The sequence below is a fragment of the Gallus gallus genome, chromosome 11 (genome assembly GCF_016699485.2).
Source record: "Gallus gallus isolate bGalGal1 chromosome 11, bGalGal1.mat.broiler.GRCg7b, whole genome shotgun sequence".
Taxonomy (NCBI): domain Eukaryota; kingdom Metazoa; phylum Chordata; class Aves; order Galliformes; family Phasianidae; genus Gallus; species Gallus gallus.
In genome coordinates this window covers 10,740,488-10,758,731 of record NC_052542.1, presented here as the reverse complement: position 1 = coordinate 10,758,731, position 18,244 = coordinate 10,740,488, and the positions used below count along the sequence as shown (strand labels likewise).

The 18,244-nt window shown below is 50.0% G+C and overlaps 1 protein-coding gene across 1 annotated transcript in view; it reads left to right on the top strand.

Annotated features, from left to right (window-relative positions):
• Window positions 1-1,460: 1,460 nt before the first annotated feature.
• WTIP (WT1 interacting protein) overlaps window positions 1,461-18,244 on the top strand; it is a 74,093-nt gene continuing 57,309 nt past the window's right edge. Inside the window, exon 1 of the mRNA XM_001232878.7 lies at window positions 1,461-3,198. Coding sequence (XP_001232879.3) covers window positions 1,761-3,198 — 1,438 coding nt within the window. The 5' untranslated portion in view covers window positions 1,461-1,760. The remainder of the gene's footprint in view (window positions 3,199-18,244) is intronic.

Below are 18,244 nucleotides of genomic sequence, written 5' to 3'. Positions count from 1 at the left end.
CCAGTGTGCTTTCCCATGAGTTAATACCAAAGAAAGCACGTGCTTGAACTGCTGAGGTACCAAAGGCGCGCTGAGGAGCTTGCTGCCTGCTGGCAGCATTGTGCTGTGCTGCCTGGCGCAGCCTGGCTGGGGCTCAGAACAGAGCCACCAGGACCACAGCCCGTGCCGGCGCCTCAGCCTCACGGCTCTGCAGCGCAAACAGCCGCTCGGAATGTTTCCCTGCGTGAGCACGCGGGCACAGGCCCTACACCCTGCTCAGTTAATTGAGAAGTGAAAAACAAAAACTCCCGGAACAGTGTCCATCAGCTTGTTGTATAAGGCTCCGACGGTCCAAGCTGCCACACAGGATTGCCTGGCTCCCAGGTGAGCTGCATTAGCACACATACACCAACACGAGCGGACTCCTCCGTGCCCCACAGGTCTGCTTTTCAGGACCGCTTCTGCTTAGTTCGTTGGCTCGCAGGATCTGTTTATTTATTGCCTGCAACCCTGCACACACAGGTTGCCCACCCGCTGCCCTCCACAGCTGGGGAGGTTTCTGAGTACGCAGTTGCATTCAATGTTTAATTAGGAGCGCTAACAGGACAACGTGTCCCTGGCGCGGGCAGGGCACCTGCAGCCCTGACCTGCGGCCGTTCCTGGGTGCGGGGTGCTCGGTTTCGGCACCGTGCTTTTGTTTCCGTGAGGACTATACATAAAAAACCGCTGCTGCAGCGCAGCTCCCCGCCGCGCCGCCCCCGCCCGGGGGTCTCACGCAGGTGGGGCCGTCCTGCGCCCGAGCGGCGCGGCGGGAAGTTCCACTTCGGCTGCAGTCGGCGGCGAGAGCGGGAAACCGGGCGCACGCGACCCCCGCCCGGCGCTCCCGCGCGCGGCGGCTCGAGCCCCCGCGGCCGTTAAACCGCCGCTCTCCTGACAGAGCCCGCCGGGGCACGGCTCCTCCGGGCGCGCTCCGCCCGCCGAGCGCCGGCACGGGGACTCCCCTCAGCCCGGCTCCGCGCCCTGGACGCGGTGACAGCCCCGGCCCTCGGCGAGCAGCGGCGTCTCGCGGCCCCGAGCGGCTCTCGGCGACCGGAGGGGAGGCTGCCGGCCCCGCGGCCGAGCAGCGCCGCGGCCGCCCTCTCCCTGACTGACTCGGTGAAAATCATTGTTTGGCTCCGGCATTAACTACATTCCAGCGGGACGCAGCGCCCAGTCTCCTTCCTCGCATTCCTGCCCTACACAAAGGAGTCCCTGCCTCGTCGAGCCCCGCGCTCCGCTCGCCGCGCCGCGAAGCCCCTCCGGAGCGGCCGCCGCCTTCGCCCCCCGCCCGGGGGTGCGGGCCGGGCCGGGGCCCCGCTGCGGGGCGGCCGGCCGGGGGCGGCGGGGGCAGGGAGCCGCCGAGCGCAAATTCCTCCGCGCGGCGCGCCATTGACTGGACCGAGCAACTTATTTAAGGCTGAAAAGTGACACAGGGGCTTTTCGTCTCCGCTCGCCGCTTTCCGCCGGGCAGCGCGGCCGTACCGAGGCGAGCGGCGCAGCGTGGGGATGCCGCCGGGGTGTGCGCCTGCCGCAGCCGGGCCGCTCTGCGGGGAGGGAGCCGCGTCCCGCTGATAGCACCGCCGGTGCCCCGCGGGGCCGCGGGAAGGAACTTTTGGGGGTGATTTTTTTTTTGATTTTTTTTCTTCTTCTTTGGCTTTTTTTTTTTCCTTTTTTCCTACCGCGGACTGTGTTTTCGTGGAGAGCTCCCCGACCCACCCCGGGCCGCCGGGCACCGGCCGAGCATGGAGAAGTACGAGGAGAACATGGCACTGAAGGCCACCAAGTTCATGGAGGACCTGTCCCTCTACGAGCCCTGTCCGGACGCTCCCTACGGCCGGGGCGGCCGCCGAGACCTACCGCTGCACCCCGACCTGGAGGAGACCAAGCGGGTCATCGCCGCCCACATGACGGCGGAGCAGCGGGGCCGGAAGATGAACGGCACCGCCGCGCCGCCGCCGCCCGCCGAAGCCTTCCCCGCCGCCGCCCCCTGCGGTAAAGCCGCCCCGCTCCGCGCCGCCAACGGGCGCCCCGCCGCCGAGCCGCCGTGCTGCGAGGAGGGGCTGTGCACCCGCTCCGAGGTGGCGCTGCCCTGCTACAGCGGCTTCCCCGACAAGGGCAAGCGCTACTCGGCCGAGGGCTACCGCTACGCCGCGGGCAGCGCCTACGAGGGCGGCTACGTGGCCAAGGGCGGCGGGCGGGCTCCCGGCGGCCCGGACGCCAAGTACGGCAACGCCAGCCCCCGCGCCAGCCTGGCCGCCCCGCCGGGCCCGGGCCCCGGCGCCGAGCACGGCAAGTTCTCCAGCCCGCGCTCCAGCCTGGGCGGCGCGGCCGCGCTGCCCTACGAGAAGTTTTCCAGCCCCCGCTCCAGCCTGGTGGTGCCCGGCCAGGAGAAGTACGGCAGCCCCCGCGGCAGCCTGGTGCAGTACGACGGGGCCGCTCTCAGCCCTCGCTCCAGCTACGCCAGCACGGCCAGCGACACCAGCAAGCACTCCAGCCCCCGTGCCAGCCTCACCAGCTACGACGGCGGCAGCAAACCCAGCAGCAACCGCACCAGCGGCATCAGCATGGGCTACGACCAGCGGCACGCCAGCCCCCGCTCCAGCACCGCCAGCCAGTACTCGTGCACCACCAGCCCGCGCTCCAGCTACTCGGACTCCAGATACGGGCCGCCGGGCGGCGCCGAGCTGGACGGGGCGGCCGCCGCCGGGCTCGTCGTGGCCAGCCCCCGCTCCAGCCTCTGCAGCCCCGAGGGCCGCGGCGCGCCGGGCGCCGCCGTGGTCAGCCCCCGCTCCAGCATCTCCAGCCAGAGCTCGCGGAGCTCCCGCGGCTCCATGAGCGCCTACCCCGAGCTGCAGCTGCCCTCGCCCCGCTCCTCCCTACTGGGGCCCGGCCCGCAGGAGGACTGCGCCGTGCCCGAGCTGGGGGACGTCTACCGCAAGGTCCGTGCCCAGTCTCCGCCGCGGCACGACCCGCAGCACCCGGCGGCCGCCGGGCCCGACGCCGCGCCCCCCTACGCGTACAGCCCCACCAAGGGCTCCGCTTCGGCGCCCAAGTTCAAGCTGCCGTACCAGGTGACGCCGTGCCGGGACAGCGGCCCCAGCCAGGCGGAGAGGCGGCTGGAGGCGCTGACGCTGGAGCTGGAGAAGGAGCTGGAGATGCACATGAAGAAGGAGTACTTCGGTAAGTGACTCTCCGGAGGGGCAGGGCGCAGGGCCTGGGGCAGGCGGGTCGAGATGGTGAAGGGGTGTGGGGCCTGCAGGCAGCCGAGGGCTTTGGCATTAGAGGAGGGTGTGTGATGCCCAGGGCTGCTCTGGACCAGTTATCTGCCGAAACCTCTGGTTATCACAGGAGAAAGCCAGCTTGCAACAAGCACCGACTTTCTTACTGGTAACACCAGTGTTTGCGCCTTACTTCATAACTGATGCTTTATTTCTGTTCTGTGTAGCTTGTCAGGATCTGTGATGCTTTCCCTTCCACGGGCTGATAGGAGACTTGTCTGAGGCATCATAGAGGCTGTTCTTGCTATTGGAGTTCACAGTGGTTTATGTTTTTCTCTTTGTCAGTAAGGCTCAGTGTCCTCGAGGTTGTGGCATTTGTGATCATACTTTCAGGCCATGTACTATGTTCTAATGCTTGTGGATAGCTTGACTGTTAAGGCAATTTTCAGTGTCTCATTCCTAGGCCACAGCGCTCCCGGGAGCCCCCAGTGTTGTCACAGCCTCTTGTGGCCTTGCGGGGCCCACGTGCTGAGTCGGGCAGGGGCTGGTGTCACCCCTGTGGTGTGGGAGGGAGGACAGAAGAGACCTCCTTGTCTTGGCTATCTCCTGAACGTCTTTGTTCTTTACAGAACAAAAGTAACTTCTCTAAGCACATGAATATGCTTTGTAGTCACACCAAAGTTCAGATAGATCTCCTTTGTCTTTTATTTTGTACTGGGTGGGAAAGGCCAGAATGCTTTTGAAAGATAATCCTGGAGTGTGCAAGTACTGCCCTGCTCCTCTGAGGCGCTGGGGACCGATGAGCTGGGCGGTAGCTGGGCTGGGCACTCCTGGAGGTGGGCAGCTCATCCCCTGCTTACTGTGGGGATGAGGGCTCTGCTTGGAGGAGCTTGTGGGAGAGAAGGGACAGCGAGGCCCAGTCAGATGAGGGGCTTGGAATGAGCCAGCCCCCAGCAGTGGCCCTGTGCGTCGGGCCGTGGATTCTGGCCTTCTGAGGCAACCTCCATGCCTTTCTGCACTGGCTGAGTGCAAAGGGAGAGACTTCAGTGTGCCATCTGACCGATAGAGGCATTACTTGGGGCAGAGACACCTATTACTTTGGTCCTTGGCTTAAACACTGAAGATACAAACTGCTTTCGGTGTAATGTTAGTGTGCCCTGAGCAAAAGAGAGGAAGTACAGGACTTCGTGCGGTGCTTGTAGTGAGACAGACCTGGGCTGATCAGATGAGGTAGCTGAGCAAGCGGTGCCCTCTCCTGCAAGGAAAACCTTTCGGTGTCAGGCACCAGGTGCAGGGCTCAGGTGATTGCTGGAACATCACCAGCTGAGGTTGATAACAGTTCAGGTGTGAGTATCTGCAGAAGCAGGATCGCGGGGGAGGGTAGTTAACACACTAAGAAATGTTATCTTCAGAATATCAGCAGTGTCCAGAGCTGAGCGCTAAAATATGCTTAGGGTAAGAACTGTAACTTAGAGCTATCCTGACTCTGAGAGGTTTCTCCCATGGCCAGAAGAGCTGGGTGTGATCAGCAGCTCCAGGAGCAGCCTCAGGAACGGCTGTTGTGGATGGTTCTTTCTTATTTATAAGAGATTACCCGTTGTGAGTGTCAGTATTTGCATGTGTAGGAACGTGTTGCAACAAGCCCTAAGCTCTGGCAGATGTGTCCTGTGTCAGATCAGAAGGGAGTTTGTGCCTTTGTGTTTAGGGAGCATAAGTGCCAGCTGCCCTGTGTGTATTTGTTGCTGTGGCAGAGAAGCGCTACTGTGTCTTGCACCCCAGAAGCAGATGAAATCCAGAAAACATGGTTACTGTAAAAGAAGGCTGATTTCTAAATCATCAAGGTTTTAACAAGTCCTGGTGGGTCTCGGTCCTGCGTTTTTGCTTCACTCATAGGGGTGAATGCTGAGCTTTGGCTCAATGAGCATGTGAGGGGCAAGTCTGGTATGACTGCAGGCTGGTATGTCAGAGGCAAGGAGAAAGAACTAGAGAGGGAAAAGTCCACTTACTGACAGATCAGTTGATAGAAATAATCCACTCATGTATTGGAGAAGGTCTTAATAAAAAGAGGCCAGCAGAAATGCTTTGATTTGCATTGTAGTTCATGCATATTTGTATCTGACACACTGTAAAGGCAATTGTGGAGTGTCCTGTGATACCTATGGAGAAAAGCAATGTTAAGCCAATTGTCTAACAGCAGATGGTTTAATACCCCTTAATTGGATGAGCTCTGTTGCCCTGTGAGTAAATGTTCATATGGTGACTGTAATTTTGCTGTGTTCTCTGCATTTCCCCCATCTCCAGGAAAGGAAACAGTAATCTCTATTTTGTCCATTCGGTACAAGGGCTGATATGTGTGGTACGGCTGCCTTCATGCCACTCTTGTTTTTGTTCACATATGACTTTGAAGATGTGAACAGTGAGTTACTTTGAGGTCAAATGACTAACTAGTCCTGTTAGGAGGAAGAGTAATCTGTATTTGTACTGCTTGTGGGTCCGTCTGAGTGTTCTACTAACTATGCTTATACTGACAGTCTGGCTCTATTTCAGAAGGAGCCCGTAGCATGGGGTAGATAATAAATGCTGAAGCTCCTGTTGCTGCCCCTGATCTTTTCCTTTTCCTGAATGAGATGGGCAAGGCAGCAGTTCTAGATCAGGTGTCTGCACCAAGTTAGAAACGTACGAGTGTCAATAGACGGACCCAAAGAGAAGGGACAGGGCCTAGTCCTTTGGTAATGCTGCCCACACAGTGCAGCCCCACTGGGCTGGTTTTGACCTTGGGGACTACCTTCCACTTAGAAAGGATGGACAGGGATTACCTTGGAGCCCTGCAGGCACTCAGGGACCTGCTGAAGTGCCCTCGTGTGACTGGGCATGTACAGGGGCTGAGCACTGGAGAGGCCTTGGGGGAGCTAGCAGACCCAGCAGACTGGGGGGATAGCAGCTTCTCTAAGCAGTGCTGTGCTGAGAGCTTTGCTTTGCTTTGCTGCTTTCCCTTCTCCATCCTCCCCTTTCTTCCAGCAGCCTTCAGCATCTGTACAGTGAAGGAAAATGGCATTCTACAGTTAGTTTAATCTGACTGAAAGTGGCAACGCTGCAAAAAGTGCCTTGTGCCTGCCTTACTCATGCTTGCACAGCTGAGAGGTAGCACTTGCCACTTCAAGTGCTCCTGCCAGCACACTGCAGCCACACGTGCTCGCTGATCATAGGGAAGACAATACTTGCAAAAAAGGGAGAAGGGGAGGGTTGTTCTGGGCTGTCCCTGAGCTGCTCTGATTCTCCCCTGTCAGTGAGATGCCTGGGTCTGATCCAAGGGGGAGGGTGTGGATGGAGGGCACTGGAGGATGAGACTGTTCTTTCTGTGGCAGCCTACAGCTGGGTAAGACTGTGAGCTACAAGAGCTCTTGTAGCTCTACCCACTTTCTCTGCATCCTCTTGCCAAACTGCTTCATCTTCATCCGCTTACTCCCTGTATGTCCCCTCTCAAGCTACTAACAGTTCAGGGGTACAGCTACTCCAGTGGTGCCTTGAAGTCATCTTGTTTTGTCTTGTAGCATGCCAAAGTGGAGCACTTCTGCTATCAGCTCTGCCCAAAATCAATTCTTAATTGGTAGCTGGAGAAATGGAGTGTCTCCTGGAGTACAGTACGGTCCTTGATTTATGTCTGTCCTGGACAAAGTGCTGCTTTTCTGGCAGGGCTGCGAATATATGATGTCAAGTGAAACTGAAGCAGCAAAAAAGGAAGAAATGAAGGAACGTGCGTGGTATCAGCAAGCTTTATTATTAGCATATTTAAGGGGGCTGTGTTAACAGCCTGAAAAGGTTCAAGTCCTGTCAAGGCAGTGGTACGTGGGGCTGTGGCATGGCATCACTTGAAGATGCTTCCAGGCTTGCAGTGGGAGTCCTGCTTGCTTACTTAGAAGCAGAAACAGCCTCCAGCTCTTAACAAAATTAGCAACTATGCTAATAATCATTCAGTGGATGTTTGGTTTTGGTTGTGTTTTTAAGTGATTTTTCACTATGCCTGTGTAGATCCTGTCTCTAGAAGTGGATTTTGTTTCCCATTCTACACTGGTGTGGGTACTTAGGTTTTGGCATGTTATCTCCTGTTAACCTCACCATGCTGTTTTTGCTTACCCTCAGTCTAGGCTAGTTTGTTGCTGTACAGTGAGGGAGAGGAGCACAAGGAGGTGGTCAGATGCATCATATCTCTTTCCAACTGGAGTATTTCACATCATCTGAAACTTTATTTCGTGCATATCTCTAACATTACACTTCTGTATTCCAGAAAACTTTTAAGAAAAGGCCTATGACTCATTAAGGAGGAGGAGGGGGGAAAAAAAAAGACAGCACTGGAAAAAACCAACAGCACAGCGTAGCCCAGGCACTCATTTAATGCTCAGCTGATAACTACTGCGCCTATAAAATATGTAGAGACTTAACACTGCGAGACTCAAAAGGGAGTAAGGATTTAGTGCTAATGACACCTGTTTCCAAATTTGTGACCCTGGAATAGTTCGTCTGAGCAGGTTTTGCACAAAAGCTTGTAGGCAGTTGGGTTTCAACCTCTGTGTTGCTCAGGTTGTAGTGGTGTGCACGCTCTGACAAATTCAGCTCATCTGTATTGGCCAGCATGGCCGTGAGTCCTGGCTCTCTTCACCGCTGGGGTGGGGGCAACAGTGGCAGCTACTGTGTGGCTTGAAAGAATAGGTCTCATGGAGCCGACGTGGTTGTTGCAGGAAAAGCTTTGGCTCCTGTGTGAAGTCCTGGGAGAGTGGGCCGTGAGGTGCTGTATGGCAGGTCTGGCTTGGTTATTTAAGCACATGGCTTGGATAACTCTTCTGAGTGTGATGTACGCACTTTGTACCCAGCAGTGATGAACTCCTCTTAGAAGATTGTTCCCTTACACATGGCAAAGTAGAGGCAGCACCTCCAGGCTCAGACATGGAGAGCTCTCTGTGCCAAGCGTGGCTGCTCACCCTGCTGTGATCCGTGCTGCAGCAGTTGGCGTGGTGCAGGGTCTGCTTGGTAGCATGCAGGATGTGTGCTGCACCTGCGCTCAGACTTTCCCTTGTGATGAATTTTTAGGAGTTGAGTTACCTAAAGGTGCCTCCAGGTCAGGATAGCCTGGGTTGGTCACCCAGAGCTTGGATTCATATGAAAGCTAAAGTGGGCCTGAATGTGGCTTTCTAGCACTGACTTTTGAGGAGCTAGTAGTGAAGGTAAGCAAATCCTAGGGAAGGAAGTCATATCTTTGAACAGGGGTATGATGTGGTTGGAAAAAATACAAATACTTAAGACTATATTTGGGGGAAGATGATTAATTCTAATGTAGTTAATTGCAGCACTCCTATGGGTCTAGTTTATTGTGAGGGTCCGAATGTGTGTTCACAAATACCAAGAGAAGTGTGGGGAAAGAAGCGTTTAAATGTAAAGAATAATAATAACACATATTGTCACAGAATAGCCAAGGAGGGGATTAAGTGAACAGTGATGAGGCATTTAATAGGTCACTTGAGGTCATGCCTGAGTAGATACCATTGCTCCTTTATGAGTTTGGCCTAACAAGATGTGTTTCAGCTCCAAACGTATTTAGTCTCTGTGAGAAGTAGGCAGCTACTGTGGTAGAACCGCTGGCGATTCTCAGCTATTTTTCTGGCCATCCAAACATCTGGTTAATTGGTGAACAGTTTCACTTACAGTGCCACAGAACTTCTGGAAAGTGAGAACAAGATGTTTGCTCCCTTTTAATGTGGCCGCTTGAAAAAAAAAATATTTTCAAAGTTAAAATAAAGAGAAAAGAAAAGCCATTGCTAAATGCAGTTTGACAGTTGCGCAGATTTAGATGCTTTTGCATTGCTCCAGCTCACTTGGATCATATTTCTTGTGGTCCATGGAGACACGGAGACCTTGTGGCCTCTCCCAGGCATGGGAATTACCATTGCATTCTGGCGGTCATTGCCTAAACCTTTCTCCTGTGCTGTGGCCTTGTCCCAGAGCGCGTGCTTTGCAGAGAACTGGGTTCCCGTGAGTAAGGCTCCTGAGGTGGAAGGTCACTGCTTCTGCTGCTCTTTCTCCATCTCCCTGAATGTTACCTCTGTACCCATGGTCCCAATTTACAGAGTTGCAGGGCACACTGAGTAAGGCCAGTCCTGGATGTAGGTTGCTGGCAGGGTCATTGTGTTGTGGTGTTGGACTTGAAACAGAGCTGGGAAACAGTTTGCATAAAGTCCAAATCAAACTGCAGGTCATCTGAGGTACGTTTTTGAGTGCAGAACCCATGTGAGGCCTTTGTGTTTGTGCTGCAGTACATGTGTAGGAAGGGATTTTGGTGGGGATAAGTATGATTTTTTTAAAGAAGTATGTACTTATTTAAGTGTAATCATGTGCTGACCTAACACAGGTATAGGTGGGGGGGAAACGAGAAAATCCTCAAAGGAAGAGTGTTAATTAATGGCTAATAGTGCTGTAGCTTTTTTTTTTTTTTTTTTTTTTGCCAAACAGTTATGTGAAAATTCTCTGTAATTGGTTTGGTGCCCATTTTTAATCAAAGCCATATTTCTCAGATCAAAACACTCAATAGAAAACAGAGCTGTACAACAATCAAGTGTATTGGAGTCCAGATTTTGATCTGGTTTGAAAAATAAGCAAGTAATTTTCTCAAGTGTAGGTCAGTAGCTGGTATTCTTAGAAAGTATGTTGGCTTGTTCTACCTGTTCTGGGCTGCAGCAGGCCTGGGCCTCTGTGCTGCAGCACTGTAAAGCAGCGGCGGTTCACATCAAGTGATGGCACTTGCTGCAGTTGAAAACTGCTGTGGATCGGTGCAGAGATCAGTGGTTTAACTTTGGGGGGGGAAATGGTACCTTAATACATCTGATTTTCCTTAGTGGTATTGTGTCATATAGGACAAACCGCCATGGACAGTGTAGGATGGTGCTGCCTGGCTGCGTGTGAAATGATGCAGAGAACAAGTCCTGACAGGTGATAAGAGCAGGGACTCTAAGCATCCCCGTGCCCTTCAGTCCAATTGTCCTGTGCCAGCTGCTGGGGTGCATGGGAGTTTCTAGCAGAACATCACACCTCCCATTTTCCCGTGCATACATTTTTATTGCACCTAGTCATCCTCAGTGTTAATTTGAATCCTTGCACCAGCTGTGTATTTTGGCAGATGGTCTATGAAGCATTTGAAGGTTTTCAGTGACACTTGAGGAGGTTGTAGTTTTACTGTGAACATTTGAAACTACATGGAAGTAGTACTAAATGTGAAGTTTATGATCACACTTGAACACTATGAAAAGGTGAAAAATTATCAATGAAATGTTTAATGGAAAAATAGATTAGTCACATTAGTTGCACTTGACAGGGATCCTATGTGGAATTTCACTTAACAGAGCATGCTCTGCTCTCAAAATCCACACAACTTCACAAGTTACTAAGTTTTTATTAAAAATAATGTAATGTTTATCTGTTAATGCCAGAGGGCTGTTTCTGACCTGTATCTGACAGCTTGGAGTTATCTCTGGCTGTTCTTAGTTAGGCCATGGAGGTCCATGGTGTAACTATGTAGGTGCATATGTACTATGTAGGTCCATAAGTAAATCCTTATCTGTTCTACCTTTTCCGTGTTTCCCTGCCTGCCCAGCCCAGCTTTTTCTGCACCTCTCGGGACGTATCTGTGGAGTAGAATCATAGAATGGTTTGGGTTGGAAGGGACCCTTAAGATCACGTAGTTCCAACTCCCTGCTATAGGCAGAGACACCTCCCTCTTGACCAGGTTGCTCACAGCCCCATCCAACCTGGCCTTGAATGCCTCCAGGGAGGGGGCATCCGCAGTCTCTCTGGGCAACCTGTTCCAGTGTCTCACCACCCTGACAGTAAAGAATGTCTTCCTAGTATCTAGTCTAAATCTACCCAATTCTGGTTTAAAGCCATTTCCCCTCATCCTGTCACTACATGCCCTTAAAAAAAAGTCTCTCCCCAGCTTTCCTGTAGGCCCCTTCAGGTACTGGAAGGCCACTGGAAGGTCCCTCTGGAGCTTTTTCTTCTCCAGGCTGAAGAGTCCTGACTCTCTCGGCCTTTCCATATAGGGGAGGTGTTCCAGTTCTCTGATCATCTTCATAGCCCTCCTCTGGACTGCTTCAACAGTTTGATGTTCTTTTTGTGTTGGGGGTCCCAGAACTGGATGCGGTACTCCAGGTGGGGTCTCATGAGAGCAAAGTATGTGACTACTTTGTGCTTTCATTGTAAAAGCTATATGCAGTTTGTTCTGAAAAGTTGGTATCTTGTCCGATGGACAACAAAATTCTGGAAGTTATGATGTAAATAAAGATGATCAGCCAGAGTTAATGGTATGAAAGAGGACTATAATGCTCTCTTAAGTCCTGTTGACCTCTTTCAGCTTGTACAAAATTGGCTACGGGCACAGGATCCCCAAATTGCTCTGTGCACGTTAAGGAGATGGGTTTATTGAAGAAGAATGTGAATCCTAAGAAAGCTGGAGGCTGTATCCTGAAGTTGGGTGACAGCAGCTCCTCCAGGTGTTGTTGTGTGGGCAGTTGGAAAGTTGATTAATGCTCCTCCTCTATCCACCTATGGTCCCGCATTGCTCCACACCCTCTCCATGTTTCCATGGCTGAAGTTTGGCCCCTGTATCTTACCAAAACACAAGGATTCTTTTAGCAGAGCTCCAGTGGGTGGATGGTGTTCACGCAGGGCTGACTTGGCTGTGCCTCTGTGGAGGAGAAATTTGGTTTCTTTCCATTAGAGGGTTTCTCGCCAAGTCAAGGCTTTGCCAAGACTCCTATTTCCACCCAGTGCTTTCATGTGATATTTTTTCCTCTTTCCAGTGAAGTGTGCTGTGTACTTGCCTTTTACTCTCCATTGTTTTCTTTTGCACAGAACACCTTGCTTAATGGTATAAAGCCTTAAAACTGGAGAGGATGTACAGAGCAGAGGAATAGGTATCAATGTGGGTGATGTCATCAGGCTCTGGTTTGTAGGTGATGAGATAGAGCCACCCGATGCCGTGTGAGCTGTGAATGAAATGCTGGGGCTCCAGGTACTATTGACCTTTCTCCCTTTGGTTGCAATTTTGGCAGCAGAATAGTCCTACCCACTGATACTTAGTTTCTCCTGAAATTTTGGAGGCTATTTGGTGTGGATTCAAATGCTATTTCACAAACAATTGGAGAAAAGCTCCTCATTTTGCATGGTCTGGAAGGAGAATCTCTTAGTATTATTTTTGTACTAGAATTCAGTGGAAGATTATTCCTGTGCAAGGCCTGTTGAGAGTGGCATAATGCTTCCTGGCACTGACGAACAATACTTTCAACATGGGTCACTGCCCAATTGAGAGGAGAAAAATCAAATCCACGGCAAGTTCGGTGCTTGTCAGGGCTTGGAGTTTTGTGTGATTGCTGTACAGGAAGGGTACAAAGCAAGGTTTGCCTCTTGCTGTAGTTTCTGTCAGGGTGGAGGCATGGCAATTCACTCACTAAGTCCTATGTAGTCCTACAACTTTAGAGAGCCGTTGCACTCTCCCTTTGTACTGGAAAGTCAGAGGAGTACCAGGACATGCTGCTGGAAAAGAATGATAAAAAAAAAAAAAAACACCAAAACAACTCTCCATACTCAACACCTTCCAGACCTACTAGGCATGGGAGAACAGAGAAGAGAGAGTTTTCGCTGAATCAGCCTTACATAGTGTATAAGAGCAAACTGACATTACTCCTTTGGGAAAATCCTTCCCCAGCCAGTGTTCCACACCTGGGAGGAATTCAGGCTGGTGAAGAACTGGCTCAGAAAGAGGTGATCCCCAGAGGCTAATTTGCATTTGTTCGCAAAGAAAAGACTTTGAAGATACTCCAAGCACAGACTTGAAAGTCAGCTTCCTGGTGTGCCAAGTGTGTGAAGCTCGCTGCTGCTGCTGCTGCTACTCCCACCTTGCAGGGGGCTTTGCCTGACTTCCTTTGCGGGGGGTGGGGGGGAGCAGTTTGTACCTGTCTGGCTGTAATGCTGACAGGCTCTGGCTGGCCACCCCTGCCTTGCTTGTGCCCTCTTAATTTATTTCCGAAGCTCTGGAAAGAGAAAGAAGAGAAAACATCCTAACTCCTGAGACTGAGGCCAAGACTTGGACTCTGCAGGCAGAACTTCCTTTGAAATTACTGGGCATTTTGCTTGGGTAAAGACTGGCAGAATTGGGAAGTCCAGTGGTACATTATTGCAGGGTCAGAGAAGGGGTGAGTCACAAGGTCTGGGGGGAAGTTGAGTTTCTTTTGGTTTTCTGACAAAGTACCCCATGAATAATGAGTATTTTGGCTTAGAGCTTTTTCATTTCCAAATAGGTCAGTCCCCACACAGCGTGCCGTGAAGGGAATTTCTAACCCTGCTCTGCAAGAGGGAAGATGAGCTGAAGAGCTGCAGAAGGCTGCTCTACCCGAGTGGAGGCAGAACAGGGAACTTGCAGACCCAATTGCCCCATTCACCTGAGTGCTGTGTCATGCCTGGGGACTCTCAGCATGGGGCTGAATCCCTCTTCTGTCAGTGCTAGCGGTGAAAAGGGAGGCTCTGGGCTGTAGCTGAGGCACCCAGCTGTGCACTGAAAGCCGTGTTTGAAGCCACATGTCAGGGTAACAACTGATACAAGTTATGGGTTTTACCTTTTTCCCTGGAGGTGTTTCTTTCTCTGACTCCTCCAGCCCTTGTGCTTGGGCAAGGATGATATGCATCAGCTGGTCCTGGTAGTCATGGTTCCTTTCTGCTCTCTTCTGATCTTTTGGATGGGTGTTGATCATAGAATCATAGAATTACTCAGGTTGGAAAGGACCTCAAAGATCATCAAGTCCAACCGCAGCCTAACCATAGTACCCTAACTCTAACAACCCTCGCTAAATCAGGATACCTTCATTCCCTTAACTTGCAAATAAAAGACTTGTACGGGCCAAAGACTATGGCTACTGCAAGGAGGTAGCTGCTCCGGTCCCTCAAGGTTGCCATTATTTTTGCTGTGATATTTAAAGCCAGGGAGGAATAGGCAGGCAGCAGTAAGGTGGAGGGTATGGCTTTTTAGACGGTGAGTCACTGGGAGTGCCCACTGCACCAGGGCAACTTACCAGCATGTGTATATGGAGACTTAATATTTAAAATGCAAGGGAAGGCTTCAGTTCAAAGAAGTAGAGGAAGCTGCTGAGAACTTTGGCAAGTATGCAGCAATAATAGCTTAAAATTTTGAGAAAGCTGTTATTTCACCTTTATTTATGAAGCTTATACCTGTACATTTGCCCCATTCTCCATTTTCTAGGCTTTTGCTGTAGCAAAGTATTGTTTGCTCATCCAGACCAGCAAGCATGGCTCAGCTGAAAGTGGCTGAAACCACTTTGTGTTCATTTTGAACCATTTTCAGTCTGAGTCTAGAGCCTAATTATAGAGGCACATGTTAGACCATAGTCTGTATTTTGTTATATTCATCTTAAGCTGGATTAGGACTGCGTGCAGCCGAGCTGCATTGAGAATCTTTAATTTGAGGAGGCTTAGATCAAACTCTGCCTCGTGTGGCTCTGTGACTTGTAATCCTGATTTTATTCCTGTTTGCTGTTAATAGTGGGATTAAAGCTGATTTCTTTGCAGTTCTGTCTTTCTCAAATAATAACTAGATAAGAACTAGCTACTCAGATGAAGGAGGCATTTTTACAAAATGCTTGTCAACAGTTAGTATTCCTGTCCAGAAGCATAAGCAGCAGCTAGGCCTAGGACATGCTACTTTAGCTGAGTGAGTTCTCCTCATATCACTTCCTCCTTTAGCACTGCTGTTCTGAACAAGGTCATAACCAGCCAAAAACTATCACCAGTAAGCATGCAAGCAATTTGTTAATCACATTTTTGGAATATGCTTGATGCTTATTCCAAACTTGAAGCTGATTTAACAGAGTAAGGGTTGTCTTTGGGGTCTAAATTAGAGTTAAGACTGGCTCCAGAGTCAAGTGTGGCTGTTTCATAACAAGTAGTTCCATGTTTGTTTTCATTCTGCAGCTCAGGGTCTGGGCACTGACTCTTCAGCCTGGGGGAAAAAAAAGGTGGGATAAGGCTGTTATGTTCTCTGCAGGCTGCAGTGTAGATGTGAACAGAGAACAGTCCACATGATGTTCTTAAACAGGCACTGTGTGATGGTAGCTGTTGTAATTTGTTGTTTCCTCCAAGGGCCCCTGGGTCAGGTCATCTAAGAAATAATAGTAAGTAGTGCTCTGGGCAGTACTGTACAGGAAAAGGTGCTGAAGAAATCATTGGCTGTGGTACACCCAGTATTTCAGGTTTGAGATAAGGGTTCTTTGCCTGTTAATAGATGCTTGATCTGTTTCAGAGGGTAGAGGACTGAGATATCTGCCAGGATTTAAACCCAGTATTGTAGAGGAACAGTTTTTTTTTCTTCTGGATAAGATGCTTATCCTAATTCTCATGTGGTATCACACACCTTTGCAACTCGTCAGTTGTTGCAAGGAAGCATAGGGAAAAAGATACATGTTCAGCCAGTATTCATTCTGCCAGAGACTTGTACAAGTCATTGCCTTAGCATGAGCCATTGATGCTAGACACAAGCAAGACACAAGCTGGGGCTTCCATCAGATGAAAACCAATTGGGACTAATTGTGTTGTTTGCTCATTTTTCTTGTTTTACTTGAGGTGACATCTCTCTTCTGTGCTGTCATGGGAGACAACTAGAGGAGATATTTTGTGACTGGTACTAGATTGAACAGAAACCACTTAATGGGGGCTAAACAATGATTCTTTCTATAAACTGGACAAATAGCGTGTCTCCCAAAGGGATAAAATCCTTCATCTTGCAAAAGTACCAGTTGGAGAAGCAGAAAATGTGTAGTCACTAGCTTGGTAATGACTGCGCTGTGCTCTGCCCTGACAAAAAGAACACAGTAGGGAGATTCTTCATTAAGTAAAAGCTACCCTTATTTCCATGGATGTAATAACAGAAGAGGCTGGACTCATGGAAACAAAGGCTCCATTAATTAATTAATAAAATAAAAAATAAAACCCAAATACACTAATTATTTTTGCTAACTTTCAGAAGAATTTTTATGGATTTCTTTTTTTAAGGAAACATTTACAAATGTCTTTCTTAATGGATACAATGAAAGGAAAGATTCCAGGAAGACTTCTCTGAAATTAAGGGAATAGTTGCACTCATTTGTGCTGCAGCAATTCAGCAAGTAAGAATTAAAATCCCAACTGTGTGATTTACACACTGATCGTGAATGTTTTGATTAAAGGTCAGACTCAGAAATGCATTTATGATTACTTGGAAGCCTAAAGAGAAACCACCTGGGATGAGATCTCTAAGTAGAAGCTGGATCTAGAAATATCTTTGTAGCCCTTATATTGCCCATTTCATTTTGTTGTTGTGAATTTAGCATTAGAAGTTTTACTAGAAAATTAGTGTCCTGCCCCTTTAGTATGTACAGCAGAGGAAGGCACTTCTGTAGGCTGTCCTGACTTAGCATATCACTGAAAAGAGTTAAAAAGTAGGTAGGAAGAAGAGGAAAAGGGTGTCCAGGAAAGCTAGTTGATTTTTCAATGGCTGCCTTCTCCAAGCTTAAGAATGGTCCATTCTGTCATGCAGGAAGACTCTTGAAGAAAGAGTGGCAGGAGGACCACATGTCTGATCAAGGAGCTCCTAACTAAGAAATGAGAAGGAAATATATGAGTGGGAAACAGGGATAGGTGACCTGGAAGGAATGTAAAAAAAACTATCTTGACATCCAGGGTTCAGGCTAGAAGAGTCAAAGCTCATCTGGTATTGAACCTGGTAAAAGATGTGATGGTCAGCGAGAAGGGCTTCTGCAGGTGGTGGGTAAAGGCAACGAAGGTTGGGGCAACAAAGGCAGTGGAGGTTCTTGAACTTGTCTTATAAGGAGCAGCTGAGGAAACTGGGAATGTTTAGTCTGGAGAAGAGATGGCTCAGGAGTGACCTTAATTCTCTCTACACATACCTGAAAGGAGGTTGTTGTGAGGTGAGGGGTCAGCCTCTTTTCCTGAGTAACTGGTGATATGATAAGAAGTACAATGGCCTTAAGTTGCACCGGGGGATGTTCAGCTTGGATATTAGGAAATATTTCTTCTCAGAAGGAGTGTTGAGATATTGGAACAGACTGATGGGGGAAGTGGTGGAGTCACTGTTTCTGGAGGTGTTCAAGAAAACAGCAGATGTGGCATTGAGGGGTGTGGTTTAGGGGATGTGGGATGATGAGTTAATGGTTGTAGTAGGTGATCTTAATGGTCTTTTCCAACCTTATTGATTCTGTGAACAAAAAGAAAGCGTAGGGAAAATGGGGACCCACTGATTTTATACTGGGATGGCTTTCTGTGATGAAAGGACTAGGTGAATGAGAGCAGTGGACATGTTGATCTAGACTTCAGAGTGTTTCATACTATAATCTATGACACCTTATAGATAAACTGATAGAGTACAGACTGTGTGAAATAGGCTGAAACTGGTTCAGCTCCTGGGCTCAAAGGGCTATGACCAGCATCATGAGGTTAAGCTGGAGGCCAGCCATTAGTGGTGCACCTCAGCAGTTGATACTGTCCTAATACTGTTTTTTGTCTTTAGTACCCTGGATGATGGGTCCCTATCAAGTTTGCAGGTTGTACAGAACAGTGGTTGATAGACTGTGTGGATGTGTTGCCATTCAGTGGGACCTTTACAGACTGGAAAAAAGAGGCCAACAGAGGAATTCCATGAAATTCAGAATGGAGAAATGTGAAGTCCTGTATGAGGAGCAACAACCCTGTACATTGGTACAGGCTGGGGGCCCACTGGCTGGAAAGCAGCTTTGTAGAAAGGCTACCTGGGGTCCTACTGGACAATAAGTGTCCTGGTGGCAAAGACAGCCAACAGTATCCTGAGCTGGTGTCCAGTTCCTGTCATATTGGATCATGGGAATACTGAAACTGGGTGCATGCCCTGCACGTCCACTTGGGGAGCCAGGTGCCCCCATGTTCTG